The sequence below is a fragment of the Vipera berus genome (genome assembly GCF_964194415.1).
Source record: "Vipera berus genome assembly, chromosome: 3".
NCBI lineage: Eukaryota > Metazoa > Chordata > Lepidosauria > Squamata > Viperidae > Vipera > Vipera berus.
Window position 1 is genome coordinate 34,978,691 of NC_138204.1, and position 23,814 is coordinate 35,002,504.

The following is a 23,814-nucleotide window of genomic DNA, read 5'->3' on the forward strand; positions in this document are numbered from 1 at the left end:
CCTTTGAAAGCTTTTAAAATATTGGTTTAACTGTCAGAAATGTTTCAAGTCCCTTGTTCTATAAATGCGTTTCACATTTTTTTCCATGTTTATGAGAAGTGTAAGTTCTACTGAATATGTATTTTCCAGGTAAATGCTCTTCAACAAGGATCTTCCCAAAGGGAAGCACCTGTAGGGGAAGATGAAAAAAGGACTGAGGGCAAAGAATCTGGGCAGAAAATGCTTTGGAAGGTGAGAGGCAACTTTCTGGGAACTGGATAATGGCCAAGATACTACTGAAATACAGTATGTCTGCAATTGTGAGTTAGACAATTAATCTTCCATGGGACTCCTTAGCCTGTAGGCAAATTTTGTGTTTTCTTTGCTGTGTTTTTAAAATTTTGAACTAGGCTGATTGAACAGTTTCCCAATTGTTCTAAGATTTCATCTGATTTAGACACTTTATTTTCCAAAGTTATATTGTGTAGAGCTATACACTTGTGTAGAGCCAGTTGGGTGTAGTGGGTAAGGAATCACTCTAGAAGCCAGGAAACTGGGAGTTCTAGTTTTATCTTAGGCACAAAGCCATCTGGGTGACCTTGGGCTAGTCACTTACTTGCAGCCTTAGGAAGTGGGCAATGGCAAACCTAAAAAACCTTGCCAAGAAAACTGCAGGAATTTGTCCAGGCAGCCTCTGAGAAGCAGACACAATTCAATGGAAGAAAAAACTCACCTTATTATGTTGTTGACAAATAGAATTATTGATACCTTGGCACTTGCTGAGTAGATATTAGAAACATGCAATGACACTTCTTCAGTGTTCTAATTTATCTATTCTCTATGGATATGAAAAATTGGATTTTTTTTCTGTATCACTTGACAGAGACTCCCCAATGGCTCTATACACCCAGATGATGAAGCAAGTCAGATTGTGGAATTGCAGGAGCTTCTAGAGAAACAAAACTTTGAACTAGCGCAAGCTAAAGAACGGTTAGTTGGTCTGGCTGCCAGTGTTGCTGAGCTTGAAGAAGATCTAAACACAGCCAGGAGGGACCTCATCAAATCTGAAGAAATGAGCAGCAAGTACCAGAGGGACCTGCGAGAGGTCAGAGTGCTAAATTCCAGTTGTGAAAATGATGGCATACAAAAAAAACCCCTCTTCTAAATTAATTTAAAATAATTCAGTTTTTCTAGCTAGACTGAAGCCAAATAGCAGCCTGCATTTATTGAAGTAACTGAAGAAATGGGTTTAGTTATGAAGTGATAAATTATAAAATTATTGTAAGCCCTCCCGGAAAGCTAATCTAGTTTAGAATATTCTATTAAAATTCTTGAAAAAGCTTGGCAGGTTCCTTATATATTTAGTGCAAGTTCTTGAAAATCCAGGTTACATTTTTTTTCCTACCAGCCTCTCTTCCTTGTTAATCTCTCTTTGCTTCTTGAAGCCCCCTGTGGTAATATCTTCGACAGATATTGAAAGGCACTAATTTAATTAATTAATTTAATTTAATTAATCAATACTGTACAGATATTCTACAGCTGCAAATGATGTGTAGAATATACTTTGCTGCCACATATCGGAGGATTTAACTTGTTGCCCACTTCCAACTATAACAATGTTAAAATGGATACAGGGTGAATCTGACTTACAATGGAACTAGATCATGTTAGACTCGATGGTTAGAAGTAAACCTGCGCTTTTAATATTTTCTTTCCCAGGCTTTGGCACAAAAAGAAGACATGGAGGAGAGGATAACTACCCTAGAGAAACGCTATCTGGCAGCCCAGAGAGAAGCCACTTCCATTCATGACCTTAATGACAAGTTGGAAAATGAGCTTGCCAATAAAGAGTCTCTCCATCGACAGGTAATGGGGTCTAATATCGTGGCAAATGGAATGCCAGTGTCAGTCTGATAGAGAGCTTCGTGGATGATGTGCTCTATTTTTGAATGCCCATTTTGCCTCTTTAGCAGAATTTTCTTCCTAGATATCCTTCTTCTTGAGATGATTCTTTCCCAGGAGCTTTGCCTTCATGACTTCAGTACTGTATGTACTGTTCAAGTGAACAATTGGGCTTGTTTATTCTTGCACATAAACCTGTAATAAAACTACAGAATTTAAAAATAATATTTACATGTAAACACAGTTAAAAGTTTCTTTGAGTAAAAAATGTTTAAAGCCTTGTCTTTGCCAACGATTCCTTGGCTATGCAACCTTTTCCCAAATGGGACATGGCAATTGAAAAGCCCTATTTTCTGATTGTGGAACATTTAGAAAATGGCCTATTATGTTGATTCGTGTGGAAGAACCTGATCTTTATGTACAGGTTCCAAGCAATACCTAATATTAAACTTGGTTTTGTACAGGGCCCAAATCCGTTTACCTTAGTGGTTTAATATTCAGAGTATTAAAATTACAAGACTGTAATTTTAAAATTTTTGCATGAATTTGCTGCTTAACATTTTATTTATTTATTTGGGAAGATATCTGCTAAACTCCCATTATGAAGAAACTTGGTAATATGTAAAATTAGTAGGGGTGTGCAAAATGTTTTGATTTTGAAACATTCTGGGTCAAAACATTCCATTTTGAGCATTTCAGAAACATTTTAAGCTGAGAACAGTTCTGTTTCAAATACAATTCACCCTGTTTCAGGTTGAACCATTAAAATGCTCAAAACAGTTTGTTTTATATTTTAAATAATTGTCGTACACAGTTAGAATAGAGACAGGGTGTTTTGGAGTCAGAGTGTTTGAACTCAGAACATTAAAACATGTTCTAATGAACATAATGTAAATATTCCACAACCCTGTACCAGTAAATGTTGATAAACAGCTTTTTTAAAGTCAGAATCAAAAGCGTGTATAATGAAAACCAGCATTCAAGCTTTTTCTTTGATTCTGGTTGGAATATATGCATTAGAGTACAGAGCTCTGGCATTGTTTGGAACTATCCTTAGTATTTCTGGCTCCTGGTATACGAGTACATTGCTGCCATTTTGCATCATTCCACAGTGTGAAGAGAAGGCCAGGCATCTTCAGGAGCTTCTGGAGCTGGCGGAGCAGAAACTGCAGCAGACAATGAGGAAAGCTGAGACTCTGCCTGAGGTGGAAGCTGAGCTAGCACAAAGAATAGCAGCTCTTACCAAGGCAAGTAGACAGGACTCTAGTGAGCTTTCAATAAAACCTAGGATACTAGGTGGTCCAGGCCACATGACTTTCTTGGGATGGAAAGCAAGTTGGAAAAGGTCACGAATTACTCATTTGTCTTCTAAAAATTGACTTTTGTTAAAAAAAGAAAAAGAAAAGCTCATCATTATCAATTGGACTAGCATAAAGTTCTCTTAGAGACATAATTATCCTAAGAAGTAGCTACTAGCGATGTACAGTTAAGATCCAATATGATTCAAATAGTTGATGCTGTCCAAATCAGAAAAACTGAGGCTTTGAATATCTAAAACACTGGATTGGGTTATTTTGAGTTAATTTTTTTGGAACTGATTGAGAAATCCAGTTTATATTCAGATTGTGTATAGCTGCCTCCTACGCTGGTATTTAGGTAAGATTGGTTGTGCTGAACTTTTTTAGTGGATTATACTAGGCTTTACTGTTTAATGCACACAGAACTGGAGGGCAGTAACTGCTGTCCAAGGATGCTTTAAAGCATATTTTAGCCCATTAAATTGTCAGACATTTTGTGTGCTTATTTTAGTTTGGGATTAAGATCCATTTACCAAGTCCATGGTATTGCTAGAAAGTCTGTTATTTGCACATAGATGCATATAAGGAATCTGATGCGAGCATTTTGTACACTTGAATGAAATATAAGGCTTGATATAAACCAGAACTACCGAGGAAATATGTGCTGTGAGGTTCAAAAAGCTTTCTCAACCATAAAGTAATGAATTCAACAAGGAACTCATGTCTGTGCCCTGAGCTTGAGAAGGTCTATTTCTAGAATCTCTCAGAGAATAGTTTGCTGCCTTTCCAAATACTTTACAAAAACAAATCCACATTGGTTATATCCCAGATGCTAAGTGTGATCTTATATACGGTAAGAACAAGTCTTCTCCATTTTTCCCAACCCACATTTCCACAACTGATTTGTTCATTCCTTAGAGCAGTGTTTAATAATAGGTAATGTTTGTACCACTGATGAGCTACAGATATTCCCTGGATAGGATGTGATTAATTTTCAGGTAGTCCTTGACTTACAACAGTTTGTTTAGTGACAGTTACAGCACAAAGTGACTTATGACCATTTTTCACACAATCGTTGCAGCATGCCCAAGGTCATGTGATCAAAATTCAGATGCTTGGCAACTGACTCCTCTTTATGTCTCAAGGTCATGTGATCACCTTTTGCAACCTTCTGACAAGAAAAGTTAATGGGGAAGCCAGGTCCATTTAATAACCATGTCACTAACTTAACAACTGCAGTCATTCACTTAACGACTGTGGTAAGAAAGGTCATAAAATGGGACAAAATTCACAAATAATTGTCTTATTTAGCAACAGACATTTTAGGCTCAGTTGTGATCGTACATTGAGGGCTACCTGTATTTAAATCAATGCATGGGAAAGAATGGGAGAGACCGATAGAAGGGCAAGCAATCACTCTCCTGTTTTAGCAGTATAGCAGGCAGAAGGGCCTTCCCAACTTCTAGCTGTTGCCGGCAATGAAATAAGCTAAAAGAAGCTGTTTATTGGACAAAGATTGATCTTTTGACTCATCGATAAGGTATATATTTCGTTAACTTAGGGTTGTGCAGAAACTATATCTGGACTGAAACAGAAACTTCATTCTGATTGTTTGAATATCTCAGAAGAAAATCAGCTTTCTTCTAACACTGGAGTAAAAGAGCCTTGGTGGAGCAGTGGGCTAATGCCTCCTTAAGTAACACCAGCTGCCTGCAATTAGTGCAGGTTCGCATCCCACCAGGCTCAAGGTTGACTCAGCCTTCCATCCTTCCGAGGTAGGTAAAATGAGGACCCAGATTGTTGGGGGCAATAAGCTGACTTTGTAATAATGCCGCTTGGGGTGTGTGTGAAAGCCCTAATAAGCAGGCATATACATAGAATGAAGGCTACTGCTAAGCTTGTAAGCCGCCCTGAGTCTTCGGAGAAGGGCGGGATATAAATGGAATTAAAATAAAAAATAAATAAAAAAATAAAATAAAGAGAGCCTCCAGAATACAATCACAATGTCTTAATCCAATTAAAGTAAATATTAGGGTTTTTTTTATTGAGATGCCAGTCAGTGAAATATAACTATAGGCTCATATGAAAGTGTTTATTATCTGTTTGTTTTGCAGTTATAGTTGTACAAATTATTGTTAAGAATAATTTTTCATGTAGTTAAAACTTACAATAATCAATGAATATAAATATACAAATCTTCTTTAAAAAGCCAGAGTTTTTTTTTTTTACTTTGGTGGGATTCAGGTACTTTGATACATTGGTTGAGGAGGTTGAGAACCACCATTTTAGAGAACATCTTTTTTTATATAGGCTGAGGAAAGGCATGGCAGTATTGAAGAACGACTGCGGCAACTGGAAACTCAGTTGGAGGAGAAGAACCAAGAGTTGTCACGGGTAAGTTGTTTTCTCTAGAGAACGTAGCTTTATTTTATTTCAGACCATAGTATTGTTAAATTGAAAATGGTAATTTGGTGTTACTTGTTATGTTTGCTTGTATGATATTAATGTTTTACTTACAAATGTGGCATCACATGGATTGCTTGTTGTGAGAAAGGATAGCCCACATTTTACATCTTCAGCCACATTCACGTTATGGTTAAGCGATAGGTTGTTACAGTGTAGTTAAATCTGTGGCACTGAAGCAATAGAAGAAATCACTTAAGTTCCATGTTTACTGTATGCAAATGTAGTATAATTGTGTTGGGTGTAGTTATCTAAATAATTAGCTGCACTTCTTAATTATTAAATTATTATAACATTAATTTAATGTTATAATATAAGATAATAAGAATAATGAGAATAGAGCTGGAAGAGACCTTGGAGGTCTTCTAGTCCAGCCCCCTGCTCAAGCAGGAGTCCCTATATCATTTCAGACAAGTGGCTGTCCACTCTCTTCTTAAAAACCATAGGTGGTCCCATCCAGGGCTTTTTTTGTCATAGAACGCTCAGAACGGAGTTCCGGCACCTTTTTTGGATGGAACCTTGTAAGTTTAAGTTTAAGTTTATTTGATTTCTATACCGCCCTTCTCCCGAAGGACTCAGGGTGGTTCACAGGGCATATATAAATAGCAGTACAAAAATTAAAAAGAAATTAAACCAATGCCCAATTAAAATACAACAACAATAAAATATTAAAAAAACCCATTAAAAAAACCCATATTCCCCCATCAGGCCAGACCAGCTAGTTCAAATAAGTGGGTCTTCAGCCCGCAGCGGAAGGTGCGAAGGTCCGATGCCATCCGGAGCTCAACCGGCAGTTGGTTCCATAATGTAGGGTAGGCAAGGCAGGTTGTATGACGTGTTTGAGTTCCAGCACCTTTTTCTTTTACAAAAAAAGCACTGGTCCCATCTATGACAACCTCTGTCTAAAACTCCATTTCTACATTCCCTTTCCCTGTTTCTGCCTCAAGCAAAGTGATCTGTCTTACTTCTGAGATGTCATGTTATGGCCCTTCATATAGAATACAGATTAATCATGAGCTAGCAGAAGTTGCAGCCTTGGCCTGAATCAGTAATATTGAGATCATGGCCTGTGATGACCTGGTCAGACTGCATCTGGAATACTGTATCTAGTTTTGATTGTCATAATGCAAGAGGGATACTGAAGAACTGGAAAGAGAGTACAGCTAAATACAGTCACGTTGGGAGGCTTCAGGCTAAGTCCTATGAAGAGTAATTAAAATAAGTGGGTATGTATAGCCTAAAAAAATAGGCAAAAGTGAGGCATGATATCAATCTTCCAATAGTTGAATACTAGAAGAAGGTGTGGATTTATTCGCCATAGTTTCCAAGGGTAAGACAAGAACCAATAGGACAAGCTTTATATAAAGAGATGCAAACTTGAAATAAGGAGGAATTTCCTACTCTGAGAGCTATTGAGCAGTGGAACAGCCTCCCTCCCACCTAGAATTGTGGGTGACTCCATCCATAGCTCAAGGTTTTCCAACAAAGGTTGGACAACCATTTATTTTTATTTATTTATTTATTTTATTTTAATTCCATTTATATCCCGCCCTTCTCCGAAGACTCAGGGCGGCTTACAAGCTTAGCAGTAGCCTTCATTCTATGTATATGCCTGCTTATTAGGGCTTTCACACACACCCCCAAGCGGCATTATTACAAAGTCAGCTTAAGTCATTTGTCTGGAATGGCCCTAGAAGACTTCCAACCCTATAGTTCTGTGATATGCTAATTAAAATTTCAACAATAGTTAATGGAGATATTTTTTTGAATATTATTATATCCTAGAATAAATATTTGCTCAAATTATAGCGCAACTCATCTCTGATTTTCAGTGCATTTAATATTTATATTTTTCTCAACTGGTGTAAGTTAAAAAAAATTAGAGGGTAGTTCTCTTTTAACATTTTCCAGTCAGTAAAATGACCATGACATTTGTTGCAAACATTTTCTTACATTATAATGGGCTAGTTATAGTGAATAGTAATTACTGTTTTCTTGAATCATTAAGGTTAATTTTAATGCAGTCTCAAAGCAAAGTGCTTGGGAATATTTGGCTGATCTTGATATGTCCCCCAGGCCCGTCAACGGGAAAAAATGAATGAGGAACATAACAAGAGGCTCTCTGATACTGTGGACAGGCTGCTGAGTGAGTCCAATGAGAGACTTCAGCTTCATCTTAAAGAAAGAATGGCAGCCCTTGAAGAAAAGGTATAGTGCAGATCTTTTTATTATTATATATTCAAATAGGAAAATTAATTTTGCTGATAACTAAGATGGTACTAGAATGTTCATAACGTCAAAAATCTGTCTTAAAAAAAGAAGCTAATGGGTCATATCATAGATGTTTTGAATACAGGTAGGCCTCAACTTACAACAGTTCATTTAAGTGACCGTTCAGAGTTACAACGGCACTGAAAAATGTGACTTATGACCATTTTTCACAGTTACAACCTTTGCAGCATCCCCATGATCATGTAATCAAAATTCAGATGCTTGGCAACTGGTTCATACTTATGACCGTTGCTGTGTCCCAAGGTCATGTAATCACCTTTTGCAACCTTCTGACAAGCATTCAATGGGGAAGCCGGATTCACTTAACAACCGGGTTACTAACTTATCAACTGCAGTGATTCACTTAACAACTGTGGCAAGAAAGGTTGTAAAATGGGGCAAAGCTATCTTAACAAATGTCTCACTTAACAACAGAAATTTTATCCTCAATTGTGGTTGCAAGTCGAGGACTACCTGTAGTAAGTGTAACAGCTGTATTCAAGCCAGTGATTTATGTAAAAAGAATATTAGAAAATTATTATTGCTCCAGAGTATTAGAGCACGGGGACAGGTTGGTTAGAGGGGTTGACTCTTTGCTGCCTTGGTTTTTACAAGACTTTGCCTCCTTTCTGGGATTTTTCTCTTTGTTCTTATCATGAACTATGAAAGTATGATTTAAGTAGCTGCTGCAATAAAAATGGAATAGAATTCTGGCTTAAAAAAAATTTTTTTTTGAAATCCCTTTATTTCATTGACCCATATTCACATCGTGAGTTTCTGAGAAACTTATCATGTACTTCTCTGTACATAAATATCTGTGTGTGTGACACATAGTCTCACACACACACACACACTATCAAAAAGCCAGATTTTGGTTGCTTGAGATGCAGTTGAATGATCATGGGCAAGAAAGGTAATTTTGATTTACAGCCAATTGGTTGATTTTTGTGAAGAGTTAGTCCTATTAAATAAATATATGTATTTCTGGACTGAAAATCCAGTTGTTGCCCATTTGAGAAAAAATTATCTTCAAATGCTGTCAGTTTTGATGGTAATTGGGTCTACTTTCTACGATCTGATCTTAGGCCCCTTATGTTTCTAACTACTCATCTTTTGGTTTTTAAGAACACACTGTTGCAAGAATTGGAAAATACTCAAAAACAGATTGAAGAGCAGCAGCATGACAAGGTAAATGCTATTACTAAACCTTGTGTAAGGAATACCAGGCATATTTATCAGAGTTACTTTTGATATCTTCAAATAACGTAGTCAAACTGGCATGGCTGATAGTTTTCATAGTAATAACCAACAGTGAATGTAACTATTGTATAATGAAGCACTTGGTGCTTCTTTTCCTGATTAGAAAAGCATAATTCTAACTTCCATGCAAATGAACCACAAGTAAATTGAGTACAAAGTCATAATCTAGAAAATATATTGTCGAGACTTACATTCAATAAAAAGTTAGATAAACAGGTCACATAGATTAGGTTTATTCTATATTTAGTTATAGATTCTTCTCTGAAAGACTATTTTCTAGCAGACTCTCAGCTTTTTTTTGGGCAGCACTTCAGAAGTGTCCCTTCCAGTGCTTTTTTTGTAAAAGAAAAAGGTGCCGGAACTCACACACGTCATACAACCTGCCTTGCCTAACCTACAAGGTTCCATCCAAAAAAGGTGCCGGAACTCCGTTCTGAGCGTTCTATGAGAAAAAAAGCCCTGGTCCCTTCTATCTTGTCTCTTTGCATTAGTATTTTTCTGTTTTCTGCTTTGTTTCATTGTTATCTGCTTGTATGCATTTTAGCTTCACAAATGCAGTTAATTTGAAGGTTAGTTATAGCTGACTGTAGCAATTGTAGAGAAACAATTTCTGCTTTTATTCTGAACAGAGGAGGCTTTCTGATGAAATTGACAGGTTGAGACTAGAAATTGACCAGTTAAAGGCAAGAAGTGGACCTTTACTTGACAGTGTACACACCAGGTGAGGACAGTCATTTCTTTTTTATTTTATAAACACTTTCATAAATTAATATCTTGAATACGTCTGTAAGGAAAAAATTTATGTATGATTTTCTCTAGAATAAAAATTAAGTTTGCTGAAAACCTATCAGTAGGAGGTTTCTTGCACCTTTTTGAGTTTTTCACACTGAACAGAAGAAGCTGGGAAATGGTTGCGTTCATTCAAACTTGGGAAAAAAAACTTGTTATCCAATACAGACTGTTCCCCTTCATTACATCCAATGTTATTGTGATAGATGCTGTATTATTTTTGTGTCTCAGAAGTAAAAAGGCAACCTGGATTCAAGTGAGTCACAAATTGTCTTTATGTAAGGCAGTTCAAACTCATATTTTCCACTTACTCAGTGGTTGCTTCACAGCAACATGCACTTTATGATAGTCTCTTGTACGTTTGGATTTTATTGGTAAGTTCTAAACTCATAGGTTTTTTTTTTAAAAAAATCATGACTAGAATCTTGCCTACTTGGGAGAACAAATTTTACTTATCTGTTTCAAGGTGGGAAAAAAAACTCATTTTCCCCAAAATAATTATTATGGGCATAGGGAAAGGATTGCTTCAGGGACAGCACATCAAAGGACACAATGCCAGGAAGTTAGTCATCTGCCTCTTAAGCACCACTCAAACTCTTTGGAACACAACAAGGAGATCAACCTCACAGTGATTCATTTATTGGCAGGAAAGTGCTATTTTTTTCAATGACAAAATATACAATTTGCCACTCAGACTGACTCCTGGTACCTGGAAGAGACTCTTGCCTGAAACACTGAAGGAAAAGCATTCGTTCTTATGAATTGAAGTCTGATTTGGCTTAAGATAGCATCCCATTCAAGATAGGAGAAGGATATGCTATCCTGATGGTCAGATAAGGAAAATAAATAGTTCTCTCTTTTTCATTCAATAAAATTATTTTGTAAGCCTGATCAGAGCTGACTACTACCGGGAGCATTCTTTTATGTAAGAAGGATATTATAGATGCCACTAATTTGGGAGCCAGTCTTTGAGATTTGAAAAGCCTGTGACTTTTACTAAATTATGAAGTAAATTGTATATTAACAACAAATACATTTAGTGTATATCCTTTATGAAGCCAAATAACACTTGACAAGAAGGATGGTGTCAGTAGAGTTTGGGTAACCACAATAGACCCCAAAGTACAAAAAGATCTCTTTTGGGGGATGGCTATTAGACCCTTAAAGCAGATTTACAATAATGACTTTAAATCTTACTTTATGTTCCAGGATAAGGTGTTTGCCATTCTCCTGCATTTTCAGGTTGCAAAATAAGGCTAATGAAATTCAGATTGAAGTGAAATTGGCTTGTCAGTTATATATTCAGAACTAGGTGTCCTCTATATATCCCAACAGGAAGACCACTAGGAAACTGCAGGAATGGTGGCAAGACTATTTTTTTAAAAACAAACAAACAAATCCTACAATAAGAAAGGGGGAACTTTCCCCCCCATATTTTTTAATAAGAAAACAACATGAATTTGCCCATGTAGTCATTATAAAGTGAACTTTGCTCAGAGAAATTTTATCCTTATCTTAAAATCTGGATAGTTGCTGTAATTTTGGGATCCAGTAGAGGGTGCATTTATATAACATGCCAACAAATTTAGTAAAGCAGACAAACACATAAAATGCAATTGCTTTGTTTACTTTTTATTTTGTAATGTTGGCATAGGAATTATCTCTGTATAGTGTACTGAACTTTTCCTCATTCCATTTATACTTTATATGAGAATATTACTTGAATGTAATACAATTTATTGAAATCATTATCTGGATTGTCAACTGTGTGTACATTTCATGTTGTAGCTGATTGCTTTAACCCTTGTTGATGCCACCTTACCAAATCAGACTCCAGTTTATCTGGTAAGATTTGTAGAGACAATATATTATGAGGCCCTCTGCCTGAGAAAAATCGTGCACTCTTCCTTTACTGAAAAAGCAAACAACATTTTTGTAAGCTTGCCATTGCTTCTTAGAAAAATGTATGAAATATACTGTAGCTCTGTATGTTTAGTCACTGTGGTCTAAAGAATATTATTTCTGCCTAAGCTTTTTGTCTGATTAATCCCCGGTTTAAGTAACATTGACTTTTTCCCCCCTTGATTCTAATTGGAGGAAAAGGGAGACAGATATCTCCCTTGGATTGAATAGTTGGTGTGGGGAGGGGTCGGTAGCATATTACAATTTTTAAAGAAGGAATTGATCTTCTCTTTTAATCTTCTCAGTTAATAATTATTTTGGTTTTATACATTTTAGTAATTATTTTTGGTTAATTTTGGTCTCTGTGCATCACATTCCAAATATGGATTCCCCATTTGTGCAAAAACCCTATTATTGAATTACACTTCACCAATGGAAGCACTCCCATAGCTCTTTCCAATAGCTATCCCCAACAGATACCTGCCATTTAATGAATTAGCATTCATTCTCTCGCTCTCTTTTTCTGTTCTGACCTGGCACTGGGTTGGTCATTGCTTCTTCTTTTTTCATTCACACTAAGGTGTGTGGATCATTGTCCAAACTGGAGCCCATTCCTATGACTCAGAGCTCTCAACTGCAGTTTATACCAGACCAAAAAAACAAACAGAAAACCTATGCCTAATTGATATGATCACTTTCTATTACTGAGCTACAGTTGGAATTGTTTTGTATTGTCTCAAGGCATCTCAATCCTGAACAGCCTATAGCTAAAGAACCTGTAGACAGGTTACATGTGAGACAGGTTACCAACTGGTACAGAATGCAGCCGCGAGAGTTGTGTTGGGAGTCTCCCGATACTCCCATGTTACACCTCTACTCCGTGAGCTGCATTGGCTCCCAGTTGTCCTCCGGGTAAGATTCAAGGTGCTGGTAATGGTTTTCAAAGCCCTACATGGCATGGGTCCGGAGTACCTTAGGAACCACCTGCTGCCAGCGTCAACGTCCCTCCGTCCAGTGCGCTCCCACAGAGAGGGCCTCCTAAGGGTTCCGCCGTTCGGAGAATGCCGTCTGGTGGCTCCCAGAGTGAGGGCGTTCTTTGTGGGCGCACCTGACCTATGGAACCGTTTACCGGTTGAGCTCCGGATGGCTCCCGACCTTCGCTCCTTCTGACGTGACCTAAAAACATATCTGTTTGAGCAATCCGGTCTGGTCTGACGGGTTCTGTTGTAATTATTGTTTTAAGGTAACTTATCTTCTGCATTTGGGCAAAATTAAGGTTTAATTTGTTTTCAATATCTGTATTTGTGCATTCTGATATTTATGTCACTGTTCACCGCCCTGAGTCCTTAGGGAGAATGGCAGTATACAAATCAAATAAATAAATAAATAAATAAATAAATAAATAAATAAATAAATAAATAATAGGTTACAAGGATTGTAATTCCATAAAAATTCCATAAAAACATTTTTAACTTCTGCATTAGTGTTCTAAAGAGTGACACCCCCCCTCTGATGAGCCAACACTGCCCAATACAGGTAGTCCTCGACTTACAACAGTTTGTTTAGTGACCATTCGAAGTTACAATGGCACTGAAAAAAGTGACTTTGACCTTTTTCACACTTATGACTGTTGCAGCATCCCCATAGTCACGTGATCCAAATCCAGACACTTGGCAACTGACTCACAGTTATGATGGTTGCAGTGTTTTAACTTGAACTGATGGTTTTGGAAACCTGTCCAAGATTATCTTAATAGGTATATAAGCTTTATAAAATTGAAATATAAATTAAAAAGCGCACTCAAGTTTTGGTGTTCATCCATTTCATGTTGAGCAGGCTGTATTTTCAACACATCCTCACAAGTCCCCAACTGCTCACCACTGATATTAAATACTTAGGATTTCATATTCTGCTTGTACTAATATAACAAAAATTGTATGCGATGCAAAATAAAGTAGAACACTTTAAAAATAATATTGTTGTGTTTCATGTGATGATGTTAGTACTTACTATCGAATATTATTTATTTATTTTATTTTTATTTTAATTCCATTTATATCCCGCCCTTCTCCGAAGACTCAGGGCGGCTTACAAGCTTAGCAGTAGCCTTCATTCTATGTATATGCCTGCTTATTAGGGCTTTCACACACACACCCAAGCGGCATTATTACAAAGTCAGCTTAATTGCCCCCAACAATCTGGGTCCTCATTTTACCTACCTGGGAAGGATGGAAGGCTGAGTCAACCTTGAGCCTGGTGGGACTCGAACCTGCACTAATTGCAGGCAGCTGGTGTTACTTAAGGAGGCATTAGCCCACTGCTCCACCAAGGCTCTTATTGAAGGTTCCCTGTCAGGTATTGGCCGATCATGAAGTTGGAATTCATGCGTAAGAAGAAGCCAGTTGGTAGGACTGAAAAGTCTTATATCCAGTAGATATCACAGCTGTTGCTTTTCCTTTTGATTTTATTCTCTCCAGAATGAAATGAGGATCTCAGGCATATCCCATGTGGTGAGAGATTGGTTGCTGGCTTGGGTGGGAGCTTAATGTGGCATATGACAAGCTTAACAGATAAATATTTTAAAAAGAGTTGAGGACTTCAGTTATGTCATGGGGATAATTAATTTTAAACATGCACAGATACATTATTTAAAAAATAAATATCATTTTTAGACAGTACATTTCAAGGATGTTTTTAAATCACTGAAATCCTGTGGAATACTTCATGGAATTTTTAGGCCTGGGTTGAATTTTAAGTATCATCAATGGCTGCTTAATATTTCTGAATTTCTTTTGATATCCAGGTACAAATTCTTTAAGTCTTTTATTTTTATCTTATTTTTATACCCAATTTTACCTTGGAGAACATGTTACATTTAAGTATATATTTGCGTATTTACGTATTTATTACATTTATATACCATTAGATCAGGGGTGTCAAACTGCCGGCCCGCAGGCCGGAGCGTCACGGAGAAACCGCGCCCATCCCATTGCCGGCAATGGGAAAAAGTTCCGATACGTCTCGCGACGTCACGTGACGTCGTGAGTTTGACATGTCTGCAACTGCATTAGATGAACAAAGAACTCCTGGTGGTTAAAATTATTCATTACACATACACAAGATAAAATAAAGAACCACTTTTTTGTAGTGATTGAGTTGCTGGTCTAGCATCCAAATACTGTGAATTCTAGTCCTCCTTAGGCATGAAAGCCAGCTGGGTGACAAGTCTTTCTCTCTCCTCTCTCCTCTCCCTCTCTCCCCCTCCCTCTCTCCCTCCCTCGCTCAGCTTGTTGCAGAGAAAATAGGAGTTGTACAAACACAAATGTGGAATGTGAATCTAATAATAATAAATATAAATTCTTGCAAAATTGTTTTCAGTCTTAATGAGACTTTCTTTTTAAAGTCAAAATTGTCCCTCTTTAAATATTAGTTCTACTGTTGACCTCTTTCCAACTCTCCGGCATATTTCCTCCCTGCAATATAGAGTTCATCGTGTTTTGTAAAGGTTGTAAAATCCTGAAATCATGTATAATAAAACCTGATAATCCACCTGGTCTAGGTATTCTTCCTGGTTTATTTTTTTTATAGCTTCCGAAACTTCCCTTATAGTTATAGTCCATTCATATCTCATCCAAAATAGCTTGTGTTTCCAGAGTATGGATTCTAAAGCTTAAGCCATCAGGTATTGTAAAATTGGTTGGAATCATAGAAAGAGGAAATCAGAAATTAAATACTTACCTCTATTCCTTATACTTTTTACTTCATAAAACCAACTTAACACACTCTGCTTCTTTCTTATAAGAAGGAAATAAATGTATTTCTACTGTATTGTTGTTAAATAAAATTTTAAAGTTGGAGGGAGAGAGGGAGGAAGGAAGGAAGGAAGGAAGAAAGAAAGAAAGAAAGGAAGGAAGGAAGGAGAGAGAAACAATTGTGTCTCTATTCTCTGGAGATGAAAAAGTATTCCTGAAACAGGTCTTGATCTTCAGGACACCAGGTGTTCCTTCACTGATAATTAGCAGTACTCTATCCTAGCTGCTATAGGGACGCGGTGGCTCAGTGGGTTAGGACGCTGAGCTTGTCGATCAGAAGGTCGGCAGTTTGGCGGGTCGAATCCCGAGTGCCGCGTAACAGAGTGAGCGCCTGTTACTCGTCCCAGCTTCTGCCCACCTAGCAGTTCGAAAGCACGTAAAAATGCAAGTAGAAAAATAGGGACCACTACGGTGGGAAGGTAACAGCGTTCCGTGCGCCTTTGGCGTCTAGTCATGCCGGCCACATGACCACGGAGACGTCCTCGGACAAACGCTGGCTCTTCGGCTATGAAACGGAGATGAGCACCGGCCCCTAGAGTCGGAAACGACTAGCATGCATGTGCGGGGGAACCTTTACCTTTACCTTTATCCTAGCTGCTACTTAAATTTATTCTTATATTTATATTTTTTAAAAATACTTTTTTCTGAGCCACCTGGACTGTATTTTTGTTTCAGGATTTGGTAGTCTTGGAGATACTTATTTAGCACCCATTATCTAAGTATATGTTTGATATATATATAGATTATGATAATGTAAGCTAGATTTTTATACAAAAGATGCTCATTTGCTTATAAATGTATTCAGTGCTTTGGTTGTTTCTTAGATAATATTGATATTATTGTTGCCTTAGTCTTTGATAAGGACCTTGGGAAACCAAAGGACATGTCTGCTGATATTTTCCTCAGTATTTGCCAAGCATCCTGCCCCTCCTTATTTTATTTTAAATAAGTCTTTCAATTAAAAAAAAAACCTAATGTGAAGTTGAGACGCTGCAAGGCAAAGTACAAGTCTTAAATATAAGACTATATTTCCAACAACACCATCTACACATAAAGTCTAGATAAGATTTACCTTCTCAGGACAGAATGTTGTAGGAAACCCTGAAAAGTTCCATTTTTCTACTGGACTATGGCAATCTATACAGAAGAGGGTCTGCTAGCTTCTAGAAGTTCTTTATTGTTCCAAAAAAAATTACTGTGGAGTTCTTGGTGCTTTCTGAGTTTTGCTTGCAGATGTTTTTCAGTACCCACCTAGGTAGCATTCTGGAAAACTACTAACCACCTGCCCAGAAAGGCTTGAATAATGCTGCCCTGACTTAAAACAGAACATTCATAGACAATGAAATAGCCCAGTTCTTTACAGTATTGCCCTTTGATATGTAGGTGGGTTGTGACTGGACACACTCATCATTGCAACCTTTGTGTAAGAATATCTATTACATAGTTACAATTTCTCTAGAAATGTTTATTAGCACAAACTTTTCTCAATAACCAGGAAGAATAAGGAACCCATCCTGTCTTGTGATTTTCAATGCATAATCTCTGGCAATATGTGTGTATTTTAGAATATTGATAGAGGATAAGAAAAACCATATTAGATGTATTTAAATTCAGACTCCCAAAACATCTTAGGGAGATATTTACGAGAGCGAGATTCGAACAGCTTGATACAATGGTCAGATATGGGAGATTTCATGCCATACCGTACAATGAGCGTCTCTGCATTTGCGTAGCGGCAGAGGTAGAGGACCTGGCTCACATCCTATTTGACTGTTGTCTGTATAAGAGGGTGAGAGATAGGTATCTTGATCTATATACCAAACGAATGACCCATCGGGATCCCCATATCAAAATAACTTATCTTATGTCCGGTCAGAACTTGAAAATAACATTTAACGTAGCACAGTATTTAAACAAAATGATCCGGTTAAGAACTGCATATGTGGGACTGATTGGGGTAGATTACAAGGGCGACTCCGAAATATAATGTTATCATATTTTATCTATATCTTAAATTTGTATTTTATTACTATTTCATCTTAAATTGTATTTTATTTTAATTCCATTTTAAATTGTATTTTATCAAATTCCATTTTGGATTGCTTTTATCAAGTTTTGGTGATGGTTTGTTGCTGGAACTTTGCACTTTGATATGGCCCAAGGGCTAATCAATAAAGTTGTTGTAGGATTTCTCTATAGAAAGCTAAGCTTTAAGCAATACAGCTTCCATTATTTCTTTAAAATAAATATTTTTTCCATTTTATTTTTTAATAGGTCCTTTGTGGGAAGTACTCCTGATCTCAGATACCCATTGAGTACTATGGTCCATCCATCCACAGACCCCTTTGCAACCTCTAGTCTTCATCGGGCACCAAAGAGCCGTTTTGTTGCTCTGCAGGAAGAACCCTCCAAGGTAGAAACTCCTGATGTTTGCCTTGCTGCAACAAATCTCTAGAGGGCAGCTCCAGTTACGCCTGCATCTTGGAGTACACCATAAAATCTTTGTATTGGCAACAGCTGCAACAGCTGTCTTGTGCTTTTAAAATTGGAGTGGGGGGGGCACATTGGCCTTTCGCTTGGCAGTGACAGCTGCAAACCTAAACCCCTCTAAAGGAAAGAGACTCCCTGTTGTGCAGAAAGGCTACTTCACTGGATGGTGGCCAGGACACTACTTATGTGATGGGCTTATACAGAAGGTGGTAAGATAAATTTCAAAGGATCTTTGCAATACTGTGAAATCTGGAAAACAAAGAAACAGCTCTTAGCTTTTGTATTTCAGTATTTGGTTGGGATCTGGTGTTGCTATTTATTTTCTTATATTTTATAATTATTTTCATCAGCCACATTGGAGATTGGAGCTAGCCATGTATATATTTTTAAATTGTTTTTTGGGGATCAAATAAGTATTGCTTACTTTGGGTAAAATGACATATTGAAATGAATTTTGAAGTTCATTAAATTTCTTCCTATTTTTTAATCATGTAATTAAGTCATTCCTCAATCCAGCGTACTCGGTATCATAGCAAATGTATTAACAATTTCCTTAAGTTCTTTTTGTTAAGAAAGTACTTTTCATGGAACTCAAGACACCATACATACATACATAAATTTAATAAATATATTTCCAAACTGTTCCCATAAATCTTGAGAGCTGAAAGGGTGAATTAGCTGCAGAATAAAGGGTAATAAATTTCTTAAATTCTAATATAAATCATTAAAATTCTGTATAGGGCCTGCAACTCCCATATAAGATTAGACTGCTATAAATTTAATAGAGGATCACTGCCTGCTCTTTGCGATAGGCTAAATCAGAAAACAAATGCCACATGAATTACTATAATAATTACAGTATTAATGAATTAATATTGATATAGGGTATAATAACACAATCTTGAAAGCCTGACATAGGTTTTCTTCTCTTTTATTACACTAAGGAGAATCAAGGCAGGGCAATCTCTGGGTTTGTCACTACTCTCTTCCATCTATCCAGGCTAAGGTGATGTTTACACAAAGGTTTTGAATTCCTTCTTCAAGGCCACCTCCATATTCCTCCACAATCATTCTGCTATGAATCTTTGATTTCAGGATTTACCAAGGCTTCAGCAGAACTGTGCAGCAGAGTCTCTGGGATATCACAATTCCCTCTGAAACTCAGTCGGGTCCATCCCTGTGGAGGGGGTGGCATAAAAAAAATCTCAAGGGCACCAGGGTGTGATATGACCATGACAGGAGGGAAAATATTAGATTTGATCTTCTTGTTGGAGCAAGGGGCAACATAATCTCACCAGATAGTGTTGCCATTGCTACAACAAGAAGATCAAATCTGGTCTGTAATCACTGAGATGATCTGAGTAAGCCCATGGCTTCCATAATAGTCATAAATTCTTAAGCCGCTTTTGAGGCCGAACCTAGGGATGGCAGATTGAAGTCCTTCCCAAACCATAAGTCTTGGGAACTCCACTGTCAGCCCTGAGATGGCCTCTAGCATGTCAGGTGGTGAGATAAGCAATCTGGAACATCTGGAGTGGATGAAATTGCCCACCCAGAATCCAAACTTATTTTAAGAACCAAGATTTTTGGTTTAATCAGCTGAAAGTCAGTTATATGTTTGCTAACTTGCTAGTTCAATATTTTCTTGTCTATATTGCTGAGGGCTATTGTTTTGCTGTTTGTATTTCTGTAGCATAATGAATGCTATTTTATGCTGTTTTAAGTGTTTTATGCTATTTTGCATAAAACACTTAAATCACTAAAATACAATTTTCCTAATGTTGCATAATATAGCTAGCTTATTATGAGTAAAATGCAGCTATTTTGCCAACCCAGAATCTGTCCCCCAACCTGAACTCAATTATCTGAAGCATTGAAGAACTATCGATTTTTCCCTTTTTTGTTTCTTTCCTGGCTTTGTGCCTGTGTATGTGACCATTCTTTAAGAGAATAATAGAGTGGGAAGGGACCTTAGAGGTCTTCTAGTCCAATCCCTATGTCATTTCAGACAAATCATTATCAGGTCCTTCAGTGTTGGAGCACCCACAATTTCTGGAGGCAAAAATTCTTAAATTCTTAGTCAAGCCAAGTCCATAAGGCTAGGAAGAGATACATTAGGGAATGAGTAATGTGTAAATTACATCTCTGGCAGAGGCTCGCTCCTTTGCTTGGCATCAATAGGAAGGCCTGCATTGTACGTTATACATTCCTTTCAAATGCAAGAGATTCTCAAAGAACTAAATCTATCTTCTTAAGGCCCTGTTCTCAGCAGCTGGTTTGCTTAGCTGAAACATTGGAAATCATTTAAATGACATATATAACAATCTGTCATTTCAAACAGATATTTCAGCAAGATGGTGAAATTGACATGGCAGTTATGTGGGAATCATGCCTTACGTGGGTACCTTGTAATTATTTGTGTCCAGGATTGGGAGCATGGTCAAACAAGTGGCATCCTGAGTACTTCAGCTCACACTTTTGATAGTGATCCGGAGATTTCTGATGTTGATGAGGATGACCAAGAGACAGTCTTCAGCTCTATGGACATGCTGTCTCCCAGTGGTCACTCTGATGCCCAGACTCTTGCCATGATGCTGCAGGAACAACTGGATGCCATCAATGAGGAGATTAGGTATGTATATCAGGTGTGTGTGTGTGTGTGTGTGTGTGTGTGTGTGTATGTGTATGTGTCATTGCTGTACTTTGTTAATTTGTCCTGTCTATGTTCATATCTATCTATGTACATGCATATTCCTGCTAGGGCACAGAATTATCCCTGCAACACATTTTTTTAAAATCAGCACACTCATTCTCAGTGCATATATCTCCCCCCCCACTTAAGCTGTGAAAAGGAAGGAAGGAAGGAAGGAAGGAAGGTAGAGAGGAAGTCTCCTTTTCACCTATTCCCAAGTAATTCAGCACCAGAGAGATTTCTTTGGGGAAAAAAATGATTAGTGTCAGCAAAGTGAAAAGGCTGTCATCAGGGGTGTGATGAACAGTAGAGAAGGTTGAGGGACCGTTGCTTAGAAGAATCTGAAAGTCCAATCCACCACCTTCCTAAGTGGTGTGTGTCTTTGGCAGCAGGCCTCATTATACCGGCATATTGGCAATAGCTCAGCCAGGAACTAAGATCTTCCCAACTCCTACTGGATGCTTTCCGCTGCAGGTACAGTATATATGCTATCCTGTATGCTTGCTGAGCATAACCCTTCATGGCCAGTTGATTTGTGTAGCTGGGTTGACATAACAACTGGTTTCCACAGGCAGCTGCCTGCAACATGCCTGGCTGGTGCTTTCTGAAATGCAAATCAGCTCTTACGTGAATTCCTGTATTCACCACTCTTGTGAAATAGTGCTAGACCTGTTCAAAAACATATATTGAGTACTTGGATGAAAATATGTGTAAATGTTTGTGTGTGTGTGTGTGTGTGTGTGTGTGTGTGTGTGTATGTGTATTTGGGTGCATTAGGAGCAGTGTTATACAATAATCTTCATGGCTAGTTGTAAGAAAAGAATATTTGTTATGAGTGCAACAGAACAAGTTTCAGCTGAGACTATTTCTGTGTTGCATTCTGCTTTTTTTCACTGTGCCCTTGACTTGTCGGCTGGTATCTTGGGGTTCTTTGACATGAATATGCCTATATGCGTACAAATACACATCACTCTCCCAGAACAGTACTAGACAGATATTTAGATCTAGCGGAGCATCTTTCTGCTGGTCACCTATTATGTAGGCAACTTGAAGGATGGTACAGAATGTTTACTTTGTTTTAAATATGACCATTAAGCTGTTTGGGGTGAAAGAAGAGGGCCTGGTCTTTTCTTGGTAGGTTCCTATGACCCAAAAGCGAATTATGCTGGCAAACTTTTGTGCCACCCCACAAACTGGAAGAAAGCATATTAAATATGAGTAGGTAGCAGGGAGAAATATTAAATGCAATCTGGTTGGCTCCCACTCTAACAGCATTTTGGAGGGCCTTGAAAACCTGGTCTTGGAGAAAATGATAAACCCAGGAAACAACAGAACTCACAAGGCACCCCAGCCACATGAATTCTGTTGTTTGCTGGACTTACCATCTTGTCTTTGCTTTGCTTTTATTTGTTTTTGGTTTTTTTGCTGATGGTGCTTTTGAATTGAATTGAATTTTATTTTCTTTCTTACGTTATGAGGTGATAGAGTTTGATGATACCAAGATCAAATAAATTAAAATGGTTGCCTGGATGAGTTCTTAGTTCAGTTGCCTCAGACCCACGGGTTGTTCCAAGGGGACAATTAGAGCATGATGGAAGGTAGTCCAAAATTACTGATTGTTTCATGAATGAATGCTGGTTTTAATTGTTAACAGTCACGAGTCCTTGTAAAGTATAGAGATACAAACATAAAAACGATAACTGAATAAATAAGGTGAACCAACATGGTACCAAATAGATATATCTTATCCCAAATGAATCTACAACCAAGCCAGTTAATGAGCAATTTTAATTCTGTTAACATCTTAATCTCATAGTTGAAAGTCCATCACAAACATTTTTTGGCTTTGCTCCCTGCAAGAGTTTTTTTTTTAACTAATGACAAATTGATTTACCAAGGCTTTGCCTAAGGTCTCCAATGACATACAGGAAACAAATCACATGACAGTCTTAATATTGTAATGGAAATTACATTACATTACATTAATGTTGTAATAAAAGTTATACTGATAATTTTGCAGGAAATGAAATATAGCCATAGATTAAAACACAAGGAGATGTGTGACCACATCACAATTTTCAGCTATTAAAAAAAGATGAATTTTCTAGCATTTTGGATTCTGAGAACACTGAAAATGTGAACTATAGATAAAGAGTGCATCAGATCAGTGTTAGGTTGTATGGATAAATGTTTCAAAATATTATTTAAAAATGATCTCTTTTTATTTGTTTGAATAAACCCAAGTAAGCCTACCTAACTACATAGATGGTTCCTGTTTCTTTTGGTATAGTACATAAGCATGGTGTACAGAATTACTCTGTGAACTAGAGTTGTGTTTAACGTAGAAATCTTGAATTCTTCTATCTGTCCCTCTTTATGAAAAATAGTAAAATCCCAGCTGAGGTTAAATTATGATTTGGTCTAGAATGATCCAGGAGGAGAAAGAATCAACTGAGCTGCGGGCTGAACAGTTAGAAAGCCGTGTCACCAGTGGTAGCATGGAAGCCCTAAATCTGACACAGTTACGCAAGAGAGCGTCCATCCCCACATCTTTAACTGCCCTGTCTCTGGCAAGCTCATCTCCTCCTGTCAGTGGACGTTCCACTCCAAAACTCACCTCTCGCAGCACAGCTCAGGACCTTGATCGAATATGCAGTATGACCCTGGTAAGAGTTGAAAAATAAAAAATAAAAAGTGTGTTCTGCTGGGAAGTGGGATTTTTGGTGGCAAGCTATGCTCTCTACAATGCTGCCCTTATATCCTATAACCCGTCTGCTGTATTGCCCAGCTACTAAGGCCATTGGCATTTCTAATTGTTTCTATTTAATATCTAAAGCTATTTAGTCTAATATTGCAGTGCCACATATTTTTTTCTTGACAAGTCCTCCACCATAGCTATTGCTCATAGTTTCTTTAGCCCTCTCTAGTCCCAGTTGTATTGAACAGTGTGCCGTTT

General features: G+C 37.6%; 1 protein-coding gene across 1 annotated transcript in view; it reads left to right on the forward strand.

Moving 5' to 3' along the window:
* Positions 1-23,814, forward strand: part of PPFIA4 (PTPRF interacting protein alpha 4) — a gene marked incomplete at its 5' end in the record, with an annotated part of 72,881 nt that overhangs the window by 24,396 nt on the left and 24,671 nt on the right. Inside the window, 10 exons of the mRNA XM_081325439.1 lie at positions 130-231; positions 863-1,084; positions 1,699-1,845; positions 2,994-3,128; positions 5,490-5,573; positions 7,719-7,850; positions 9,803-9,894; positions 17,951-18,089; positions 20,593-20,798; positions 23,284-23,524. Coding sequence (XP_081181565.1) covers positions 130-231; positions 863-1,084; positions 1,699-1,845; positions 2,994-3,128; positions 5,490-5,573; positions 7,719-7,850; positions 9,803-9,894; positions 17,951-18,089; positions 20,593-20,798; positions 23,284-23,524 — 1,500 coding nt within the window. The remainder of the gene's footprint in view (positions 1-129; positions 232-862; positions 1,085-1,698; positions 1,846-2,993; positions 3,129-5,489; positions 5,574-7,718; positions 7,851-9,802; positions 9,895-17,950; positions 18,090-20,592; positions 20,799-23,283; positions 23,525-23,814) is intronic.